This window comes from Hydra vulgaris, chromosome 03 (genome assembly GCF_038396675.1).
Source record: "Hydra vulgaris chromosome 03, alternate assembly HydraT2T_AEP".
Lineage (NCBI taxonomy): Eukaryota > Metazoa > Cnidaria > Hydrozoa > Anthoathecata > Hydridae > Hydra > Hydra vulgaris.
In genome coordinates this window covers 60,136,676-60,156,855 of record NC_088922.1, presented here as the reverse complement: position 1 = coordinate 60,156,855, position 20,180 = coordinate 60,136,676, and the positions used below count along the sequence as shown (strand labels likewise).

Genomic DNA, 20,180 nt, shown 5'->3' with positions numbered 1-20,180 from the left:
GCAACTTTTTCAACGATATAAAATTGTTGAAACTGTAACGTGCTATAAATAACCGTCTTCGAGAAGACTTTGAACTTCCTAGCATAACATCATTAAAAAGACTAACAACAAAAGTAAAATCTATTCATGAGGATATTTATCTACAAAAGGTTTTTAAAAAAATTAACAGATTAGACATAAAAACTCCATCCTTCTGTTAGGCGAAGTTTAAGTTAAGACTTTGTTGCTGTACCATGACCCAACCTTCCCCTTTTCCGACCAAGATTATGTTGCATTACAAAACCACCGACTTCCCCCAAAATAAGGGGGTTGTAAATTTTGCTTTGTCATAACTCAGCATAAATGAACGTTAAAAGATTTTTGAATAAATTAAAAAAATTAAAAATTCATTTTAATTTAGCATAAGGTAATAAAGTTGAAAATTATACTATAATTTAATTACAACGTTTAAGGAGTATTTTTGTGACCTGGCTTTCGCCGCTATAATTTTTTGCAAAGCAAAATTTGACATAGGCATGAGCGTTGCGCAAACTCTAACTTATGTTTGGATTTTTCACAATGGCTGAATGTCTAATATTTTAAACATTAAAAAAAACTGCCCCTATTTTAGTACATGTACCACTACTATCTTACTATCTTTAAATACTTACTATTTTTAAATAATCATTAAACTACTTACTACCTTTAAATAATCATTATTCTAAGTGAAACTTTATTAATGTATCTTTAAAATATTGCATCCTAAGTAAGTATATAAAAAATTTTAAAGTATATTTTTTAAAAGATTGTTAAAATTTTTTGTCAGATTTACCCGCCTCAAAATTTTTTTAAAATTATATATCATATTACAAACCTATCAACAACCGCAACCATCATGATAAGTAGGGGAGTAGTGGGACAGCCTGAAATTTCTAATTAAGAGTGGTGCCTAAATACTGTATAATGTAAACAATTAAATTTCTTCCCCTCTATTAAATAGAAATTGCTTTGTTTCCCTGCGTGCGCTAGAAGCCCTAATTTTGAAATGTACCTTAAAAAAGTGTTTACATTGGGATGAAGACAGAAAAAAAAAATTTATGCCCCGCTTCTTCCCGTCGCCATTTGATTATTTTGAATGGTGAAAGCTCTTGAACATTTTTATGTCGATTAGGTGATTTTATCAGTTTATATTTAATAATTTGTGTTAAAATATTGTTTTAAACTTATTTGTCTCACTTCTACTCATGTTTGTCCCATTTTACCCTAATGGCACGGTTTTTCTAAAAGCAAAAATTTCAATACTTAGTTAGAATTGGCTGGAAACCTAAGGGGATTGAATCGGTGCCTAAAAAGAAGGTTTATTTGTAAAAACTTGTTTGGTTCAGTTTATACATCAAATAAAAAAGATATTGCAATTACCCTAAAAAAAAATTTACGCTTCTCACTTCTCCCTACAGATGATGGTGGTTGACATTTTTTTTTTTGAAAACAAATAAGTATACGCTTATTTCTTGTTTTTCGTTGTTCGACCAAAAAATAAACATCATTAGTACTTTAAAAATATTATTTCTATAATGTAACAAATTTATTTTGAAATGTTGCAACAAAAAATCTGTAAAAACCTAAAAGTTATCATCTTTCCCTATCATATTAAAAATTTATATGAAACAAATATAACACTAAGATTTTCATCATCTTTTCCTGTCATACTAAAAATTTATATGTAGCAAATATAGCACTACGACTTTAATCCAGCATTGTTTATTTCAGCTGAAGAGCTTAGAAGAATAGCCTAACCAAATTAAAAGTTCAAAAAAAAAAAATTGATTTTAAATTTTATTCTGATTCAAAAGCATAATCGAATCAAATCTCAAATCAAATCTTATTTCAGAAATCAAAATCAAATTTGACAAATATAAATTGATCGGAAGCTAAAAAAAACCATTAAAAAAACAAAATCCAATCAAAGCAATTTTAAATGGAAAAAGTATGAACTCAATGAAATTCCGGATTAAAAAAGAAAAAAAGTCGCTTAATTTTTGATTTAATAAGTAAATGTAATTACTTAACATTGAGCATTTAATAATAAGTAATATAATAAATTAAAATATTTTTTTATAATGGTATACAACGCTAAAATCGTAAACAAAAGGTATATAATACTTTTTTTTTAAAATTGCTATATTTAAAAAATTTGCTGTATAAGTCTAACTTTTCATATTTTAAATTATATGATTCCTAACTACACAATGTCAAAAATGTTTCGTTTTAATTTTTGTTTCGCTTCAAATATTTTGTGTATTTATTTACCGTTAATCTTTTCATATTTATTTATTCTCAATGCAATCACTAAATGTATTTCAATGAAATTCTCGGCTCGTAGTCGATACAGATTCTACCAAAAAATGTTTGACATTTACTTTCCAACATTTTATATTTAGTAAATTAAATTATTATTTATAACTTTGATAAATAAAATACAAAAATATTAAAATAGCACTACAAATACTGAGTAAATAGGACAGACCAGAGCGCTGGGTGTATAGGATACACAAGAGAGCTAGGTGTTTTTTTTATTATCAATAAAACCTTTTTATATATACGTTTTACTGATTTTTTTCCCTTACCCATTGACCAAAAATTGTTAAATCGATGACAAATATGCTAACTTTTAGTGGAAGGGGAAATGATACCAACCTTTTTAACGATTTTAAACGTACTTGAACGCATAGTTTTATTTGTTAACAAACTCAACTGAACCAACCAACGCTAATGACTAACATGCCCAGATCTATCCTACTATTTGTGCAAAAAGACATTTGAATCTGAATGCTTGTATCTATTATAATACGTTTATATCTATTATAATACAGTTATTATAATATGTTTATATCTATTATAATACAGTTGTATATAAATAACAATAAAAAGTAAAGACAAATAATAAATGAAAAAAATAGTTAAAGAAATAATTTAATAAAATAAATTACAATTTAAAACGAGGTCACTTTCATAATTGCTTCAAAACAGCGAAACTTATCAGGCAAGTAAAACGGTTCAAATACATGCGCAAATGGAGTATCATGACCACAAACTCTCTGAATAGGAGCTTCTAAGTTAAGAAAACAATTTTCCTAAACATAAAATTATTGGTTAATAACTATGTAAAAAAATAAAGTTTTATAGTAGATAAAGGTCGTATACTTTATATTCAATTCACTCCAAGGAAAATCTTAAACAGGGCATTAAAAAAAAAAAAAAAATTACTTGAATAGTTGCGGCAATTTCACCAGCAAATCCACCTGTTATCGGAGCTTCGTGCGCTATAACGAGTCTACCAGTTTTAGATACGGACTAAAAATAAATAAATCTTAAAAACTATAAAAATTCAAATACAATTATGTCAGTACCTAAAAAATTATAAACACATTTCATGAAGATTAGAGTAAACCTTTATGATGGTTTCCTCGTCCCAAGGGAGAATGGTACGTAAATCGATAACTTCACATGAAATGCCATGTTTCTCTTTTGCCATTTGAGCAGCATCGCGAAGCACATGAAATTGAGTACCCCAACCCACCAAAGTAACATCGCTACCTGAATTATGGAATGAAAATAAAAGAAAAACAGTGTTAGCGTAAAATGATTATTAACACCCCGTTTCAATAAAACATGTTCAATTTTAAACACGTTATTTATATTAACAATCAAAAGATTCTTTAAAACAGTTACAAAATATCAATGTGAGATTGTTTTATGTTAACAAAAATTCAAAACAGATTTTATATAAAACATTTTGAACAGAGTATAAACTCAATATAATATAATTCTCTTTAAAAAAAAACGTTCACATACATTATTTCATTTTTTATATTTTATTTTTCACATTTTACATAACATTATTTCACTACTAAAAAACAATATAGACCAAAACTATCTTCATAAAAGTGAAGTAATGTTATGTAAAATGATAATTTGATAATAAAATAATAACTTGATAAAATGATAATTTTGATTATAAAATAAAATGATCTATTGCAAAGTTCTGCTAAAGGTGCTTCTTTTTATTTTACTTACCATTTTCTATTTCTGATTCCATTCTCTAGGTCTGTAAAATTATCATAATTCTTTAAACGGATGTGTTAACATATTTTTAATGTAGTTAAACCTGCTCTAACTGTCTAAAGTTTGAGTCTTTGTCACATTGCTGTAAGGTTGAATCTTTTTCACTTTTTTCTACAAAAACTACCATGGTCACTGTTTAAGTAAGCAACCAACTGTTGTTCCACATACTAAAACACATTTTGTGTTTTAGTATGTGGAACAACAGTTCCCTCCTTTTACTATACTTCATGCTTCATGTTCAAAAAACATTCCTATAGTTTATTTCCACAAAAACCAGTGCTTTGAAATATACTCCCAACCTGATATTTTCCAATTCATAAAACTTACAACTTTTTTAAGTCTTGTGTTTTTATTTTCATATCAACTCTCTACTCTTTTGGTAATACTACATACTTGTAACAACATTACTACTGCAAAATCTTTGAAGAAAAAGATAAAAAAAAACACAACAAAAACAAGCAAACAAAAAAATGCAAATAGATCTTGCAGGTAGGTAGGTAGGACTTGTAAGGATGACACCAACAAATTATTACAGGATCTACGCAATTGTGGACAAATTTAATACATCATCTATCATTTTTAAATCTTCGTAATCTTTTCGTCTTTTCAACTCTTAACTTTTTTTGTAACTTTATTGTATGTGAAGAAATATATATATATAACTTTTTAAACAGTTGAATTCAAAAAAAAAATTAAAAAAAAATACCTTCTACAACAACTTCAGCTTTTGATAACGGTAGTTCGTAATCTTTTAAAGGAACTTCCTCAACTAAGAATATATATATATATATATATATATATATATATATATATATATATATATATATATATATATATATATATATATATATATATATATATATATATATATATATATATACAGTATTGGACAAAACATTTGCAACCAACATCGAAAAATGCTAAAAAGTGTTCCTAATTTTACATGTCTTAAGAACGAAACAAACTATACTATCACAGCAAATAGTTCAGGAGTCTGGAGTCTTACCATGCCATGACATGAGCAATCAGCTGACAGGTGACAGCACACAGGCAGAGTTTCGTTGACAAGTGCCATTTTGCAGCGGACAAAACAAGTGCAACTTTTTTGGTTTGTTTCATTTTCTTAAGTCTGGTCCGTGTCAATGTCACGGAAGTTTTTTAATAATTAAAGGAAGTATCCAGAAGCATGCAGAAGCTTCCAGAAGTCTCCAGAAGAAGAATCTGGAAGCATCCAGTAGCATCCAGAAATATCCAGAAACATTCAGACACATCCAGAAGTTTCCAGAAGCATCAAAAAGAAGCATCTAGAATCTTCCAGAACAGGTTCACACAGGTTCATTTTACTATATAAGAGACATGTAAATCGACATGTAATTTAGTCAGTATATGGAAGTCAATCAGTCAGTATTATCAAGACAGTTTATCGAAGTGAGTTTTATCAAAGTGTTTTATCAAAGAACATCAATACAAGAAGTGAAATACAACAAGTGTTTCATTACATCAATACAGTTCACATCTAACCAAAACGTTGTGTTCCACAGAGCATTATTATATCATCACAAGGTAAATGTAACACGGTAAGCCTTGAGAAGCGTGATTATTTATTTTCATTATTTTTATGACTTCAAGTGCAAAAATGGCTCCCGACAGTCTTGGATTGGAACTAAGAAAGAAAATTATTGGCGATTACGTAAGTGGAATGTCACAAAAAAGTATTTGTGATAAATATCGCGTGAAAAAATGGACCGTATCAAGACTATGTTCCAAATATCGTTCTACGGGAAAGTTGGCAGCAGATAACAAAGGTGGAAGACCGCGTTCCACCACTTCTAGAGAGGACTCTATAATCGTCAGATCCATCAAGAAGGATCCCTGGATGTCATCAGTCGAGATACAAAAGCAATTAGAGCTGCCTGTATCAAACTGAACAATTAGACAACGTGCTGTTGAAGCCAGATTGTTTTCTCGACGCCCTGCAAAGAAACCGCTGATTTCACTAAAAAACCAGAAGAAAAGACTCCTGTTTGCTATATCTCATATTTACTGGAATGTGCAGAAATGGCGAACTGTCCTGTTCAGTGATGAATCAAAGTTCAACATCATTGGGAGCAATGGTATTTGCTGTGTACGTCGACCGGCCGGAAAACGCCTCGACTTATGTTACTGCCATAAGACGGTGAAGCATGGTGGAGGCAATGTAATGGTCTGGGAGTGTTTTTCTGCTAACCGTCTAGGTCCAATACATCGAAACGATGCAATAATGGACCGTTTCATGTATAAAAATATCCTGAAAAATGTTACCTCATGCTGAATGGAATATGCCAATAAAATGGGTTTTTTAGCAAGACATCAATCCGAAACGCACTGCAAAAGTAGTCAAGCAGTGGTTTCAAGACAACCACCTATCGGTGATGGATTGGCCGCCTCAATCTCTGGATCTCATATATATATATATGTTTATGACACCATGCTGTGAGGGCTTCGGTACATACATTGACAGATTTAGGGACAACATGCAAGGAGCTGCTTCATTTACTAAGGGTTTGAGTTAGGGCAGTGGTAAGTTTTTACAGCATTTTTAGTTTTTCTTCTTCTTTGTGTAAAATAAAGCCGAATGGAAATAGGTCTGCAAAAAGTCAATAAATAGGTATCTACATGCGCTATAGTATGTACACACACATATATAAATGTATATACATATAACATATATATATATATATATATATATATATATATATATATATATATATATATATATATATATATATACATATATATATATATATATATATATTTATATATATATACATATATATATATATATATACATATATATATTTTTTTACTGTATAGTGTACACATTACAAGAAAACATTTTAATTAAAAAAACAAACAAATAGCATAACATAAAATAAAAAAGAAGTCACAGTATAATACATGTTTTAGCACTTTGTATAGGGGTTCAAGAACATTTAAAACAACCTCTGGTGAGTTTCCCTGTTGTGCATTAAAATATCCAAAAACAATTATGGTGATTCACCATTCAGAATTTTTTTGAAAGTTTCTAGGCAGAAAATTATGATGCAAGTTAACAGAAATATAGAAAATATTTATATAATATAACATATAAATATAACACTGCTGAACTTTTTTTTTTTTTTGCAAGCTTTTTATTTAACATAACTAAATGTGTTTAGTGGATACATCATGGGTAAGTGAACCCATTGATTAGATTTTGTCCAATCATAGTCCAATATATGTGCTTATGGCTACACTTTTCAGTTATCAACCTTACTACATTGTCACTTGTATATATAAATAAAATATAATTCTTGAAATAAACTATGCAATCTTAAAAAGCAACAAGAAATTTATTCCTTCATGCTCATAAAATATTCATTTATATAGTTTATTTCCTCAAAAATCAGTGCTTTATTATTTACTCCCAACCTGTTTTCCTAACTCATACAACCTGCAGTTTTTCAACCTATAAGTCTTTAGTCAACCATTTTCTTGCTTCTCAACTACTCTTCTGGTAATATTACAGACTTGTAACAACATAACTAATGCACAAGTCTGTGTTTCTATGAACCTTTTTCATTTTAAGAAGTCTTAATTTTTTATCAAAAAGATGAAAAAAACAAACAAACAAAAAAACAGAATACGCTAATAGATTTTGCACATAGGTAGGACTTGTAAGGATAACACCAACAAATTTTAATCAAGCATTTAGAAAAAAAAAGAAAAAAAAAGAAAAGGGAAAGTTAGTTTAAAAAATTATTCCTTACCTGCTTGTCTGTATAAAACTTTTGGTTCCAAAAAAATAACAGGATTTGGATCTCTAATGGAAGCTAAAAGTAACCCTTTAGTCTGACTGGGACTTCTAGGAATGACTACCTGAATTGGGAAAATAAAACTAATACAAAAGATAAATATAAAAAATAGTCATGCATGATAACAATGAATTAAAAAAATAAAATAAAACAACAACACTAAATTAAAAGATAGTACAAATATTATATTTTATACCTTAAATTACTTTAAATCCCACAGAAAATGCTTTAATAATTCAGAAAAAAACAAAAAAGTGTTTTTACTTTTAAACCAGGAGTATGTGAAAAATGTGCTTCTGGCATTTGTGAATGATACAATGCACCATGGCCTACAGCTCCACATGGTGCTCTAATTGTAAGTGATCCACAATTAAACAAGTTTCCAGACCGATACCGAAACTTTGCAGCTTCATTAACAATCTAATTATTTAGAAAATTTTTTTAATATAATAAAATTAAAAAATTTCAAATAACATTAAAAATCTAAAAAATTAAAAAGCTATTTAGAAAACCAAAGTTAAAAAAACTAAAGAAAAAGCAAAAAATTAAATATAAAAATAAAAACAAAACAACTATTCATGTTGAATAACTTTTTTTTTGTTTCAACTTTTAAACTTATGTTTAATAATCTCACAACCATACCCGCTCAAACATACCTGGTCAAATGCAGGGTATATATAGTCAGCAAATTGGATTTCAGCAATAGCTGTAGAACCAGCCACAGCAACACCAATTCCAAATCCCACAATACCTTGTTCACAAAGTGGAGTATTAAAAACTCTACTTGTACCTACATAAAACAGTTCAAAAACTAGATGTGATCATTTTCATAAAAACCAAAAATGATCTATTGTATTTAAATAACAACAAACAAGAAAAGTTCATATTTTTAATAACTTTTTTTTTCATAGTCTTTTAAAAGTTTAACTTCCATGATTTTACACATTGTTCGAATAAGTTTCTATATTTTTTTTATTTAAATATGACATTATGAAAGAGTTGAAACAGTTTTAAGCTAGATAACCTGGCTCAACCTGTGTGTGATACCACCACTAGGAAGATTACTATTCAAAGTTAACAAAATCCTACTGCTCTAAACCTCTAAATAATTATTTAATGCTTTTTTAGTTCATTTCACAATTATTTAGTATGGTTTCAAAAAAATAAGACTTTAAATAAAAAAGCATCGAAATATTGTAATTTTTAAGTCTGTTATTTTAAGATAATATTAAATAATTTATTACTTAATGCAACGAAGGATTATTTCATTGCAAAATTTTAACATTTAAAAGAATATTATATTTTACATTTAAATGCAACAAAAGATTATTTGAATGCAAAATTTTAACATTTAAAAAAATATTTGTTTAACTGCTTTTAAAACAACAAACTTAAAATGTATTTGATATATATATATATATATATATATATATATATATATATATATATATATATATATATATATATATATATATATATATATATATATATATATATATATCATACTATAATATAATAAGGAACTTAATAGCAGTGCTCATTTGAGCATGTCTGACTTGGTACTCTTGGTAACCATCGCAACCGAGGTAATAGCGGAAAGAGTCGCAGCACTTTTGTTTATAAGTCAACAAAAGTGTATGCAAATATCTAACTTACGTAAACTTCAAATTATGTAATGTTAAAACATACTAAAACATATATCAAGTTTATAGTTTTACTTTCACTTGAAAATTGCATTGCAGCAACATCTCTTTAAGATTTGATCTGTAGCACTTATTTCTGTTTTATAAAGTCTTTTATTTGTTATATAGTTTTAAAATTTTTGCTAGACAACATGCTTGCGTAGTCAAGTGGATAGCATGCAAGGCTCCTAAAGCAGAAAGCTGTTGTTCGATTCCTACCACTGGCAATTGTTTTTTTTTTGTATAGTCTTTTTGGATTTTTTTAAAATACAAAATAAAACGCTTTTTAAGAAAGAAGTGTGCTTTGAAAGAAAGTTGTTTTGTTTTGCATTTTAAATAAAAAGTTTAAAAAAAAGCAAGCTGATGATTTGAACTTGCCACGCGGCGACCTTAGCTTTTTTAAAATAGTAAGTGGGTTTAAAAAATATGTTTTTATTAAGAGCATAATTGAGAACTCTAATTTCATATACAAAAAAAAAAACTATTTTATTAAATTTATAGTTTTTAAAAATAATAAAAAGTTAAAAATACCTAATATTAAGGTAATAAGGAAATTTAGTTTTACAGCTATTTTACTACACTCCCGTTAAACATTCTAAACGAAGAGCGCAAAGATGACAGAATTTAGGTAATTAAAATAGTATCATACCCCGTATAATATTGAAAGAATCAAATCGGATGCTTTTAACTGATAACGCAAGAGGCATTTTAGGTAAGTTTTTTGTATTTCCTATTTAACTTTTATAAATTTATGAAATATCTTTGAATCTTTTATTATCATTATCATAAATAATGTAACTATTGAACATACTTTTATTTATAAATAGTATGTATTTTTTAATTTCTTAATCTGTTTTTAAAGTTTAATTTTTTTAATGTTTTTTTAATAGGTGATGTATTAGAATTTTTGACAGGATGTTAACTTTAAAATTGACCTTATTTTAAATACAAGTAAAGTTGTTGTTGTTTTTTTATTGGTTTTAAATAATTTCATGTTCATTTAATGTTATATTCGATCGTATTTTACACAATTCTAATTAATTAGTACAGTGTTATTGTCTGGGGGTGATATTCTGGTTAGATTCTATAAAGTTAAATTTAGTTTTAAAGAATCTTTTAAATTTACATCTTAAAAAAATTTAATTTCTTTTGCTTTGCTTTTTTCAAGAAATTGAAATTTAAGAAATTTTTTTGTATTTTCTATTTTTTTATTTTAGTACTACCAAAAGTTTACTTTATCTACTGTTAAAAATATGGTTTTAACTTAGTAATCTTTAATTATTTAAAATGTTGATTATTTCCTAATAGTTTAAAAAGAAATTAGTTTGTCGCAATCAAGGTAACAATAATTTTATTTTTTAACCAAATTACAAAATTTATTTGCACTGATAGCAATTTGCATCAGCAACAGGTAATAGGTGTTATATTTTGTTATATATATTTTGTTTTGTTATTATGTATAAATAAACTGATTTCCAGTTAATATTTTTCCTTTTTTTAATTCGACTTATTTTTTTAGATTAATCAGATGACATGTTTGTTCAATAGACATACAATTAAAAACTTTTGAAAACTGTTATGTTTTGTTAATTTGGTTATAAATGTGTAAATAAAAACAACTTTTGTTTTACATAGTCATTAGGCATTTTTTTGAAATCACAATCCGTAATGATTTGTATTTTATCTAAGTGAATGAAAGTCTAATGCAAATGCAAATATCTAACTTCAAGTTATGTAAACTATTAAAAATTATATAAAATTTTACAGATTTACTTTTACTTGTAAACTTCATTGCAGCAATATATCCTTAATTTTGATTTATAGCTTTTATATGCTTTATGTTTTATAAAGTTAAATAAGTCTTTAGTTTATTAAACTGTTAAAAGATCATACAGCATGCCAAATGGTTGAAGTGCTTCATGTGGGTTCAAATCCTTTCGCTTACACACTTAATTTTTTTTTTTTAATTTTTTCTAATAGCCTAGAATACAAAGTAAAACATTTTTAAAAGCCTATAGATATTAAATGTAGGGCATATATAAAGATATTATATACTATAACAAACAAAATGAAGAGAGTATTTTAGAAAAGTTTTTAAAATTTTTAAAAGCATTAAAAAGGTTTTAAAATTTTCTAAAAACATGAAAACACTGTTGGAAATTTGTTGCACATATGTCATGATTGAAATACTTATGTTATTGTGTTAAGTAATTGGTTAAGTCTGGGCGTTTAACACACATTAAAGAGACAACTTCCTTTTCAACTTTTCTTATAGAAAACTTTCTTTCTTATAGAAAATAAATTTTAAATGCAAACTCTGCTTTTCTTCAAAATTGCGGCAAAAAAATGCAGGTAATAAGCTGCGGGTAGTCTGAAAAAAAAATTAATAGAAATTTTTTGAAGAAAAAAATAATATGGCCTGTCCCTGTTTTTTGTTTTTCATAGAAGTTTACAATAAGAAGTTAAAAAGTATTGAACATTAATCGTAAACTCAAAACAAAGATTACTATATTTTGCTCTTTTATAAAATTTATTTAAATAAAAGAAAATTATTAAAGTGGTTGGTGGGGAATAGACTTACCATGACCAGCATTATACAGGTCATGTTAAGCCTGTTATTCCATGTATTTAAGTCTATTTCCTCATGTTTTTTGAAACTTTTTATACCGATGGTAATTAATTTAACACATTTTAAGTGGGTATTCTAAATAATATTTAGACATATTAATATCCAATCTGTTGATAAATAGTGATTCGCACAACAACTGCCGAAACTTTTAAAGTTTTTAAAAGTTAATTAAAATAGCAAAATTTTTTTAAAAATCTTTAATAAGGAAACATTAAGTATAGATTTTCTATATGTATATAGTTATTTTTCTACCGCTTACTAAAAACTATCGAAGCAAGGAATAAGTATAGAAAAAGTGGGCGGGGAATAGATTTATTAAGACCCGTATATATATATATATGCATATATATGTAAATATTTATATTTTTTGTTATTCACCTCCCCAAGGCCGAGAAGGCTACTACAGATGAGGAGGCTACTTGTGGAAATAACCCTCTCTCAACTCTCTAACTCCGAAACACGAACCTTGATGAACAAGGCCACTGCCTTTTCATACAGAAATGTTAAGAGAGCAGGGTGAAGCTATAAAAGCTAATTTTTAAAACAATATCCCAGATGCAGTAACAGTCAACTAGGATGGCAAATTAATGCCAACTCTAGATTCACGTAAATCTAAAGAAGATGATAACGAACAACTTATCACTGTGCCAAAATTGAACAGCTCATCAGGAAGCGAACAGGTATAGGCTGTTTGGAATACTAATATCAACCAAAATCTTGAGGACAGAGTGAAGATTCTCTATTGTGATACTACTGCTTCAAATACAAGCCGTATTAATGGTGCATGAATGCTTCTCAAACAAAAACTGGATAAAGATATGCTAATTTTTGATTACCGTCATCATGTCTACGAACAAGTATTAAAAAGTGTGTTTGAAGCAAAAATCAGCCAAGTAACTACAAGCCCAGACATTCTGCTGTTTAAAAAGTTCAGAGAAAACTGGAAAATTGTTGATGCTAAAAAAATACAAATCTGTATAGAAAAATCTTGTTTAAATGCTTCAGAAATTGATAAACTGATGGAATTCTATTAATTTGAACTGATTAAAGAAATAGCTAGAGATGACTATTGTGAATTAATTAAGCTTTCAATAGTATTTCGTGTTATTGATACAGAAATGAAATCTAAGATTCCTCCTATTGGTGCTATGCACCAAGCTTGGTGGATGGCAAGAGCCCTTTATTCCTTAAAAATATCATTACTTAGCTCCAAATTTAGAATTTCAAACAAGGGTATGGCAGCTCTGTTGGATGTCTGTCTGTTTATCGTGACATCCTACATCAAATTCTGGCTCCTATGCATTTTAGCAGTAAAAGCATCTTATCAGGATTTAAACTTTTTGAAGTTCTGATAAGATGCAAGCTCCTATTTAATTGACTCAAGTTGATGACAGTTTTTGATGACAGAGCCCTTCTTTACAGTCAAATGATGATTTGTTTCAACAAGCTAAAAGGAAGCTATTGACACTGAGAGCAGTGAATGATACAGAAGAAAGAGCGGTTAAATTAGTGCAAGATTTTCATGGTTTAATCACTTTTGAAGAGGAGTAAAAGTCACTTTTATTATGTTGCATAAAAGAACACAGACTCATATATCCTGATTATAAAAAGCAAATTTTAAAGAGCAAATTTAATGATTAATGTGTCTTTTACTATAAATAAATAATAAACATTATAAATGTGTTTTATCTATTGAATATAAATAATGAACTCTACAATATCCCAATAGATCCATACTAACTTTTCAACTTTGACGTCAAGTCAGCACAGGCTATCATTATCCAATCTAATACTTAAGTTTCTGGAGTAAAATGAAAAAAAAAAGAGGGTATGCATTTTGAAATTTGAAAATAATAACTTCACCCTTATGTGTGTGTGTGTGTGTGTGTGTGTGTGTGTGTGTGTGTGTGTGTGTGTGTGTGTGTGTGTGTGTGTGTGTGTGTGTGTGTGTGAATTATATTATTATAAAAATTGCAAATTTTTATAACTTTACAAAATTAGGTAAGGTGTCACTCATATAGTTAAAAACTAGTCATTGAAGTGACAACTTAATAAAATAAACAAACAAACAAAAAAATTCAACACGAATATTAATAAATGAAAGCAAGCGTAAATTAAATTAATTATAAAAAAATAAAGATTAAATTATAATAAATTAAATAGAAAGACAAAAAATATGAAAACACTCAATTAATAAAAACAATAAAAACCATTAGCAACAACAGCACAAATAATAACAAACTTTATGCAAACGAAAAGTCAAGCACCAAATCTACAAAACGAAAACAAAAATTTTATAACGAAAAGGCAAATACAAAAACTTCTACAAAATAAAATAAATTATATTTGTTACTCTTGGCGGATACAGAAAAGCGTAGAAAATTTGTAGTGAGTTATTTTTGTTTTAAGTAGTTCTTTTTGTTATTTTTTCGAACATTTTTCAAACTTCTTTTCTTTTAACTTGTTACTTTGCTTTTAATTGATTGTTTTTGTTTTATTTTATTAAATCTATTTGTTCGTTTTACTTTTTTATTCATTTTCTTGTTTTATGTTTTTTTCAATCTTTTTATTCGTTTGTACCTTTTAATATTTTAATTATTTTACTTTATTTTTAACTTATCTTTTTTATTTTTCAAAATAATTTCTTTCACCATTAAATAAACGTTAAACATTAAATAAACCCTTTTCACCGTTAAATAAACGCTTCTGCCATTTGCGATGTCATTGAAAAAAAAAAATATATATATATAAATATATAAATATATATATATATATATATATATACATATATATATAAATATATATATATATATATATATATATATATATATATATATATATATATATATATATATATATATATATATATATATAAATAAGTTTAATTTTGCTGTGAGCATATATTCAGCAAGAGTGCTCGATGAATGATATCAGAGCTATATAATTGATTTTTTGATGAGATTAAATAAAAATAACTACATGATATATATATATATATATATATATATATATATATATATATATATATATATGTATATATATATATATATATATATATATATATATATTTATATATATATATATATATATATATATATATATATATATACATACATATATATATTTATGAATTTAAAATTTGACTGAATTTAGGCAGGTAATTTAAAATATGCTAATGCAATTCAACTTTTAACAATGTTAAAAGTTAAATTGCATTAGCATATTTAAAATTACTGCAATGTAATTAAACTTAACTTTAAACCGTGTCAAAAATCATTTCAACAATATAACTCTAACAAAAAATATTGATGAAATTTAACTTAGGTATTTGAAAAAGATTATTTATATTTCTTTATAATTTATTTTTTAAAACAGTCTTTTACGTAACATAATCTTGTTTACATTATCACAATAAAAATTTTTTTTTAAATGTATTTTAGTTAAGTACTTTTTTCTTTTTTGATCAAACCCAAATTTTTTTCCTGGAGAATTATATAGGTAGTTGCACAGGAAGGTCACAGCATTTTTTCAAAAACCCTTTGAATATGAATGATAAGGTTAGGAAATCCTGTTTTATAAACTTCCACAAACCCAAGTATTTAAGTTTTAAAAAGATTCTAGTCTCAATAATTAAAGCCTATTTTTTACATTCACACTTACAGCAAGTTTTATATAATGCTATTTCTTTTATTTATATATGATATCAAGGATGGGTTATTTACAATTACAAACAAAGTTTATTACAATTAAAATAAGTTTTGTAGACCAGGACTGAATTTTTTTCTGATAGCAGCACAGGATGGTTTTGGGTTTTGTAAGGAGTTCTTCTCCTTGGTAATTTGCTTTCATAATGGTAAAGAAACATAACCTGTTCTTTAGTGGCACAGGCATGATTTTTTGATGTTTTAGATCTGATCAGGCATTGCGCAAACTCTAAACTTATGTTCATGCTTGAGTCAAAGGAAAAAATTTTTTCAAAAAATTGCAAGGATTGAGTCAAAGGAAAAAATTTTTTCAAAAAATTGCAGTGATTACAACCTGAAAATAAAAATGTCCTAAAAGGTTTTGCCCTGACAAAAGGTTTTGCCCCAACAAAAGGTTTTCTCCCAAAAATGAGGGCAAATAGTTGATAAAATATTTTTTAGTAAAATGTGCTGAACATAATTTGTTCAAAAATTTGGGTTTGATCAAAAAAGAATAAAGTACTTAACTAAAAATTTTAAGAACAATAACTGATTTAACATATTTAAAAGTTGCTTTTTTAACTATTTTTAACAGTGTCATTAATTAATTGTCACACACACGCACACACACACACACACACACACACACACACACACACACACACACACACACACAATCAAAAACAAACAGCATTTTGAGGAATTAATTCTTTTATGACAAAAGTTATTCCAAGTACACTTTTATGAAATTTGTAGTTATGAAAATAACCATTTTTTAGTGTTTCTATTTATTGAAATTCAATCAGATGTTTTAAGATCAATGTTTTCAATACATATTTTTTCATTTTTGAACAGAGAAAATTTGACTATTGTGTTATTTTCTTTGAGTTTAAGATTTTTTTGCATATGAAAAGGATCTTATTCTGAAATAATTTAGTTTAAAGATAACAAGTTTAAAGACAGTCCTTTAGATACTCGATTTGCGCACTACAGAATACAAATTTCTTAAAATTTCATTTGCAATTAATTGTGAATCAATTTTTTTTTTTTTAACTAAACCAGTATTTTTATGACAAAATATAAATTAAACTTTGTGAATATTTCTAAAAACAACCATCTTTTGCAGTCATAACCAAAAGCTGCAAATTCTGTTACAAATGAGTTGAATATATAAGCACTTAGTTAAAAAATAACTTTTTTTTATCTCTATCCAGTGTTCAACCAATAATAAATCATTTTGATTTATAAAAGAATTGTCATAAATTGAGTTTGTTTAAAAATGCTAAAACTTCTATAGTTTTATTGTATAGTTCATTGCCAAGAAATCTGATTTTCTAGTCGATTGTTAAAGAAAACTTTCCTGCTTCAACATTAGCTTTAAAACCAGCTAGCTGTTGTCTCTACTAGATATAGTTTGTTATCTCTACTAACCAGCTAACTGTTGCCTTTACTAGATATAGAGTTTATTGTGAAGTTTTAAAAGCATAACAAGGTTAACTGTTAATTTATCTATGAACATATCATATGTCCATATATCTATGAACATATCATATGTACATCAGCAAAGATCATCTAGATCATATTTGAAAAATCTACAAAATATTTGAAAAAAGTAATCCGGAATTTATTTCCGAAATTTTTAAGTTTTAAGCTGATGACTTTCTCAATTTTTTTGAACTTTTTTTTCTTTTTAGGTATGGGAGTGATTTAATAAGTTAAAAAGTATTTGTTTTTTATTGCAAAAATATATTTAAATTTGTGTTTAAAAAAACATTTTGGATATCTGGAAAAACTAAAAGTAAAAGGAAACATCAGGAAATCCGAATATATCCGGAAAAAGATAATCTCTGTATCAGGGTAGCATTTGCCATTGATTAAGATAGCTATGCTTTTATAGAGAAGAATTGACGGTGGTTCAGGATTTTTTATTGTTAAATCCAAACAAATAAAATTTTTGTATGCCTTGCAAAGCCTCATTGAGATATGCATTTCCTAAAGCAAATTGCTCAAAAAATGTATATTTTATTGTTTCACAAGACAACCTAATACCCAAGGCATCTACATCTTTAACTAATTTTCGTCTTCAGAAAGAATATCAGTTATAAATAAAACCCCAATGTATTAGAGCATTTTTACATTTTGTACAATCCTGGTTCCTGGTCGCACAATTGCATCCAAATATTTATAACAAATATTAGAAAAATCACAGAATTATGGCCTGAGTGACCAGACTATCTATTTCTTACGATTATGTTTTAATCTATGATAAAGAAACTTATGTATTGTGTAACAAATTAGTTAGCAGATAATAAGAAAAAAAAATTCCTTAAGAAATATTTCAAAAGTATTTAACATTCCATTGAAACTGAATTTTACATTTTACACTTTACATTCCTTCAAAACTAAATTCAAATTTTAATTTTTGAAATCATATTTTTAACTTAAAGTCTTGTGATTAAAAAATAAATAAATAAATAAATCTGATTCTTTAAATGACTTAATATTTACTGAACTAAGATCACATAAACGATATCAAAAGATAATTTAAATATTCCAAAAGATAAAAATTTTTACTTAACATAAAATTGCTGAACGTGTACGCAAACTGCCATTTCGTATGCTTAATGCACACTATGCACACACACACATATATATACGTACAAATGTATACACACACATATATACACACACACACATATATACGTACAAATGTATACACACACACACACACACATATATACGTACAAATGTATACACACACACATATACACACACACACACACATATATACACACATTGCTTTTCCATCTTTTTGTTTAATTGATATGAACACTGTGTACTGTAATTATTACATGTTTTCCCTAGTATATAAAATAGTAAGCAATTAAAATTTTTTTCTTTGCCTTAGTCAAGCTATTTTAAGGTAAACAAATTATTTTTTTCAACAATTTTTTTTTAATCTTCTTTTTCAGATCTCTTTTTTATCATGTAAAATCTTTGTTTAACTTTACACATATATCTTATACACATAAATAAAAAATAAATGGCTTAATAAACTTTTTTTTTTTTTTTTTTTTTTTTTATATTATTAACCACCCCAAGGCCCGAGGGGGGCCACTACAGTCGAGGAGGATACTCATTTTTTTTTTTTCTAATATTTTTTTTTTTTTTTTTTTTTTTAGTCATTATGCGTGGTGCAACCCTCTCTCAACTCTTTAACTCCGAAACACGAACCTTGCCGAGCAAGGCCGCTGCGCGGAGAAACTAAGTTGAAATTAAACTTATTCCATTACATTAAGTTATAAAAGCATTAAGTAACAATTTTTATCTAGAAATGTTTTCAAATAGAATCAGCAATATATTAGCTATTTTTATCTAGATTTTATAGTTCTAAAGTGTTTTAAAAACTTCTAAGTTTTATAGAAAGATAAAATAAGACTCTGAAAGTCCCTAGATTGCCTGGTTATCATTTTATATAAAGTTTTATAAATAATGTGTTCCAGTAAACACCCTTTAAACATTTTTTGTATAGAGATTTGAAGCTTTTGAGCATTTTTTAAGTTCCAGAATCCAAATAAAAGTAATGAAATTTGACTTAAAACTCTAGAATTCTTTTTAGCATTCCTGGATTTTATTTCCTATCATTAGTCTTCTAAAATGTTTGTTATTTTTTCTATTAGATTTACATCTTACCCCTTTCCTTTATTATCTCTCTTATTCCCAATTCACTTTTAAAGTGTTAATTTGCATCTATACATCTTAAAAATCTGTTTTCAAATTTCAATAAAATAAAAATCATACCATACTTATCAGCAAGACCCATTGTGCATCTAAAAACACCACCAAATTTCACATCTTCCCCAAAAATCACTATGAATTATAAATAAGCCTTTTATGCATTTATCAATTAGTTTAAAAAAAAAAAGAATAAAATAAAAATTACATGCTGTTTTATCTGTTTCCAGTGCAAGATCTAATGCATTTGTAACTGCCTGAAATAAATTCATTTTCTTTGTTTCACCTAATGTAACCAAAAAGATAAGAAATAACTACTTAAGCTGTTATATGCATAAAAACACCTGTATAAAAAAAAGTTACCTGCAATTGGAATTTTTTCTGGAACAAATGAGAAAGCTGAGGAATTTCTTATCTGCCAGTTTAACAACATTTTATAATTGATTTTTTTTAACTTATTCATTTTTTCTAAAATTTTTCAAAAACATTTAAATATTTATTTAATTTTAAATAA

The 20,180-nt window shown here is 26.8% G+C and overlaps 1 protein-coding gene across 1 annotated transcript; it reads right to left on the bottom strand.

Annotated features, from left to right (window-relative positions):
- Positions 1-1,525: 1,525 nt before the first annotated feature.
- Positions 1,526-20,169, bottom strand: LOC100204367 (2-oxoisovalerate dehydrogenase subunit beta, mitochondrial). Its single transcript, XM_065793863.1, has 11 exons — positions 20,030-20,169; positions 19,875-19,952; positions 19,733-19,801; positions 8,594-8,727; positions 8,202-8,357; positions 7,893-8,001; positions 4,811-4,873; positions 3,431-3,576; positions 3,247-3,333; positions 2,970-3,113; positions 1,526-2,374 (listed from the first exon to the last, which is right to left on the bottom strand). The coding sequence occupies exons 1-10, from the start codon at positions 20,127-20,129 to the stop codon at positions 2,973-2,975; spliced, it is 1,083 nt and encodes a 360-aa protein (XP_065649935.1). The 5' UTR covers positions 20,130-20,169; the 3' UTR covers positions 1,526-2,374; positions 2,970-2,972.
- Positions 20,170-20,180: the final 11 nt, after the last annotated feature.

Coding starts and splice junctions, on each gene's coding strand:
- LOC100204367 (XM_065793863.1), bottom strand. CDS start 20,129: ATGAATAAGTTAAAAAAAATCAATTATAAAATGTTGTTAAACTGGCAG. Junction 19,953..20,029: donor AGAAAAAATTCCAATTGCAG/GTAACTTTTTTT, acceptor TGGTTACATTAG/GTGAAACAAAGAAAATGAAT. Junction 3,334..3,430: donor ACGAGGAAACCATCATAAAG/GTTTACTCTAAT, acceptor ATTTATTTTTAG/TCCGTATCTAAAACTGGTAG.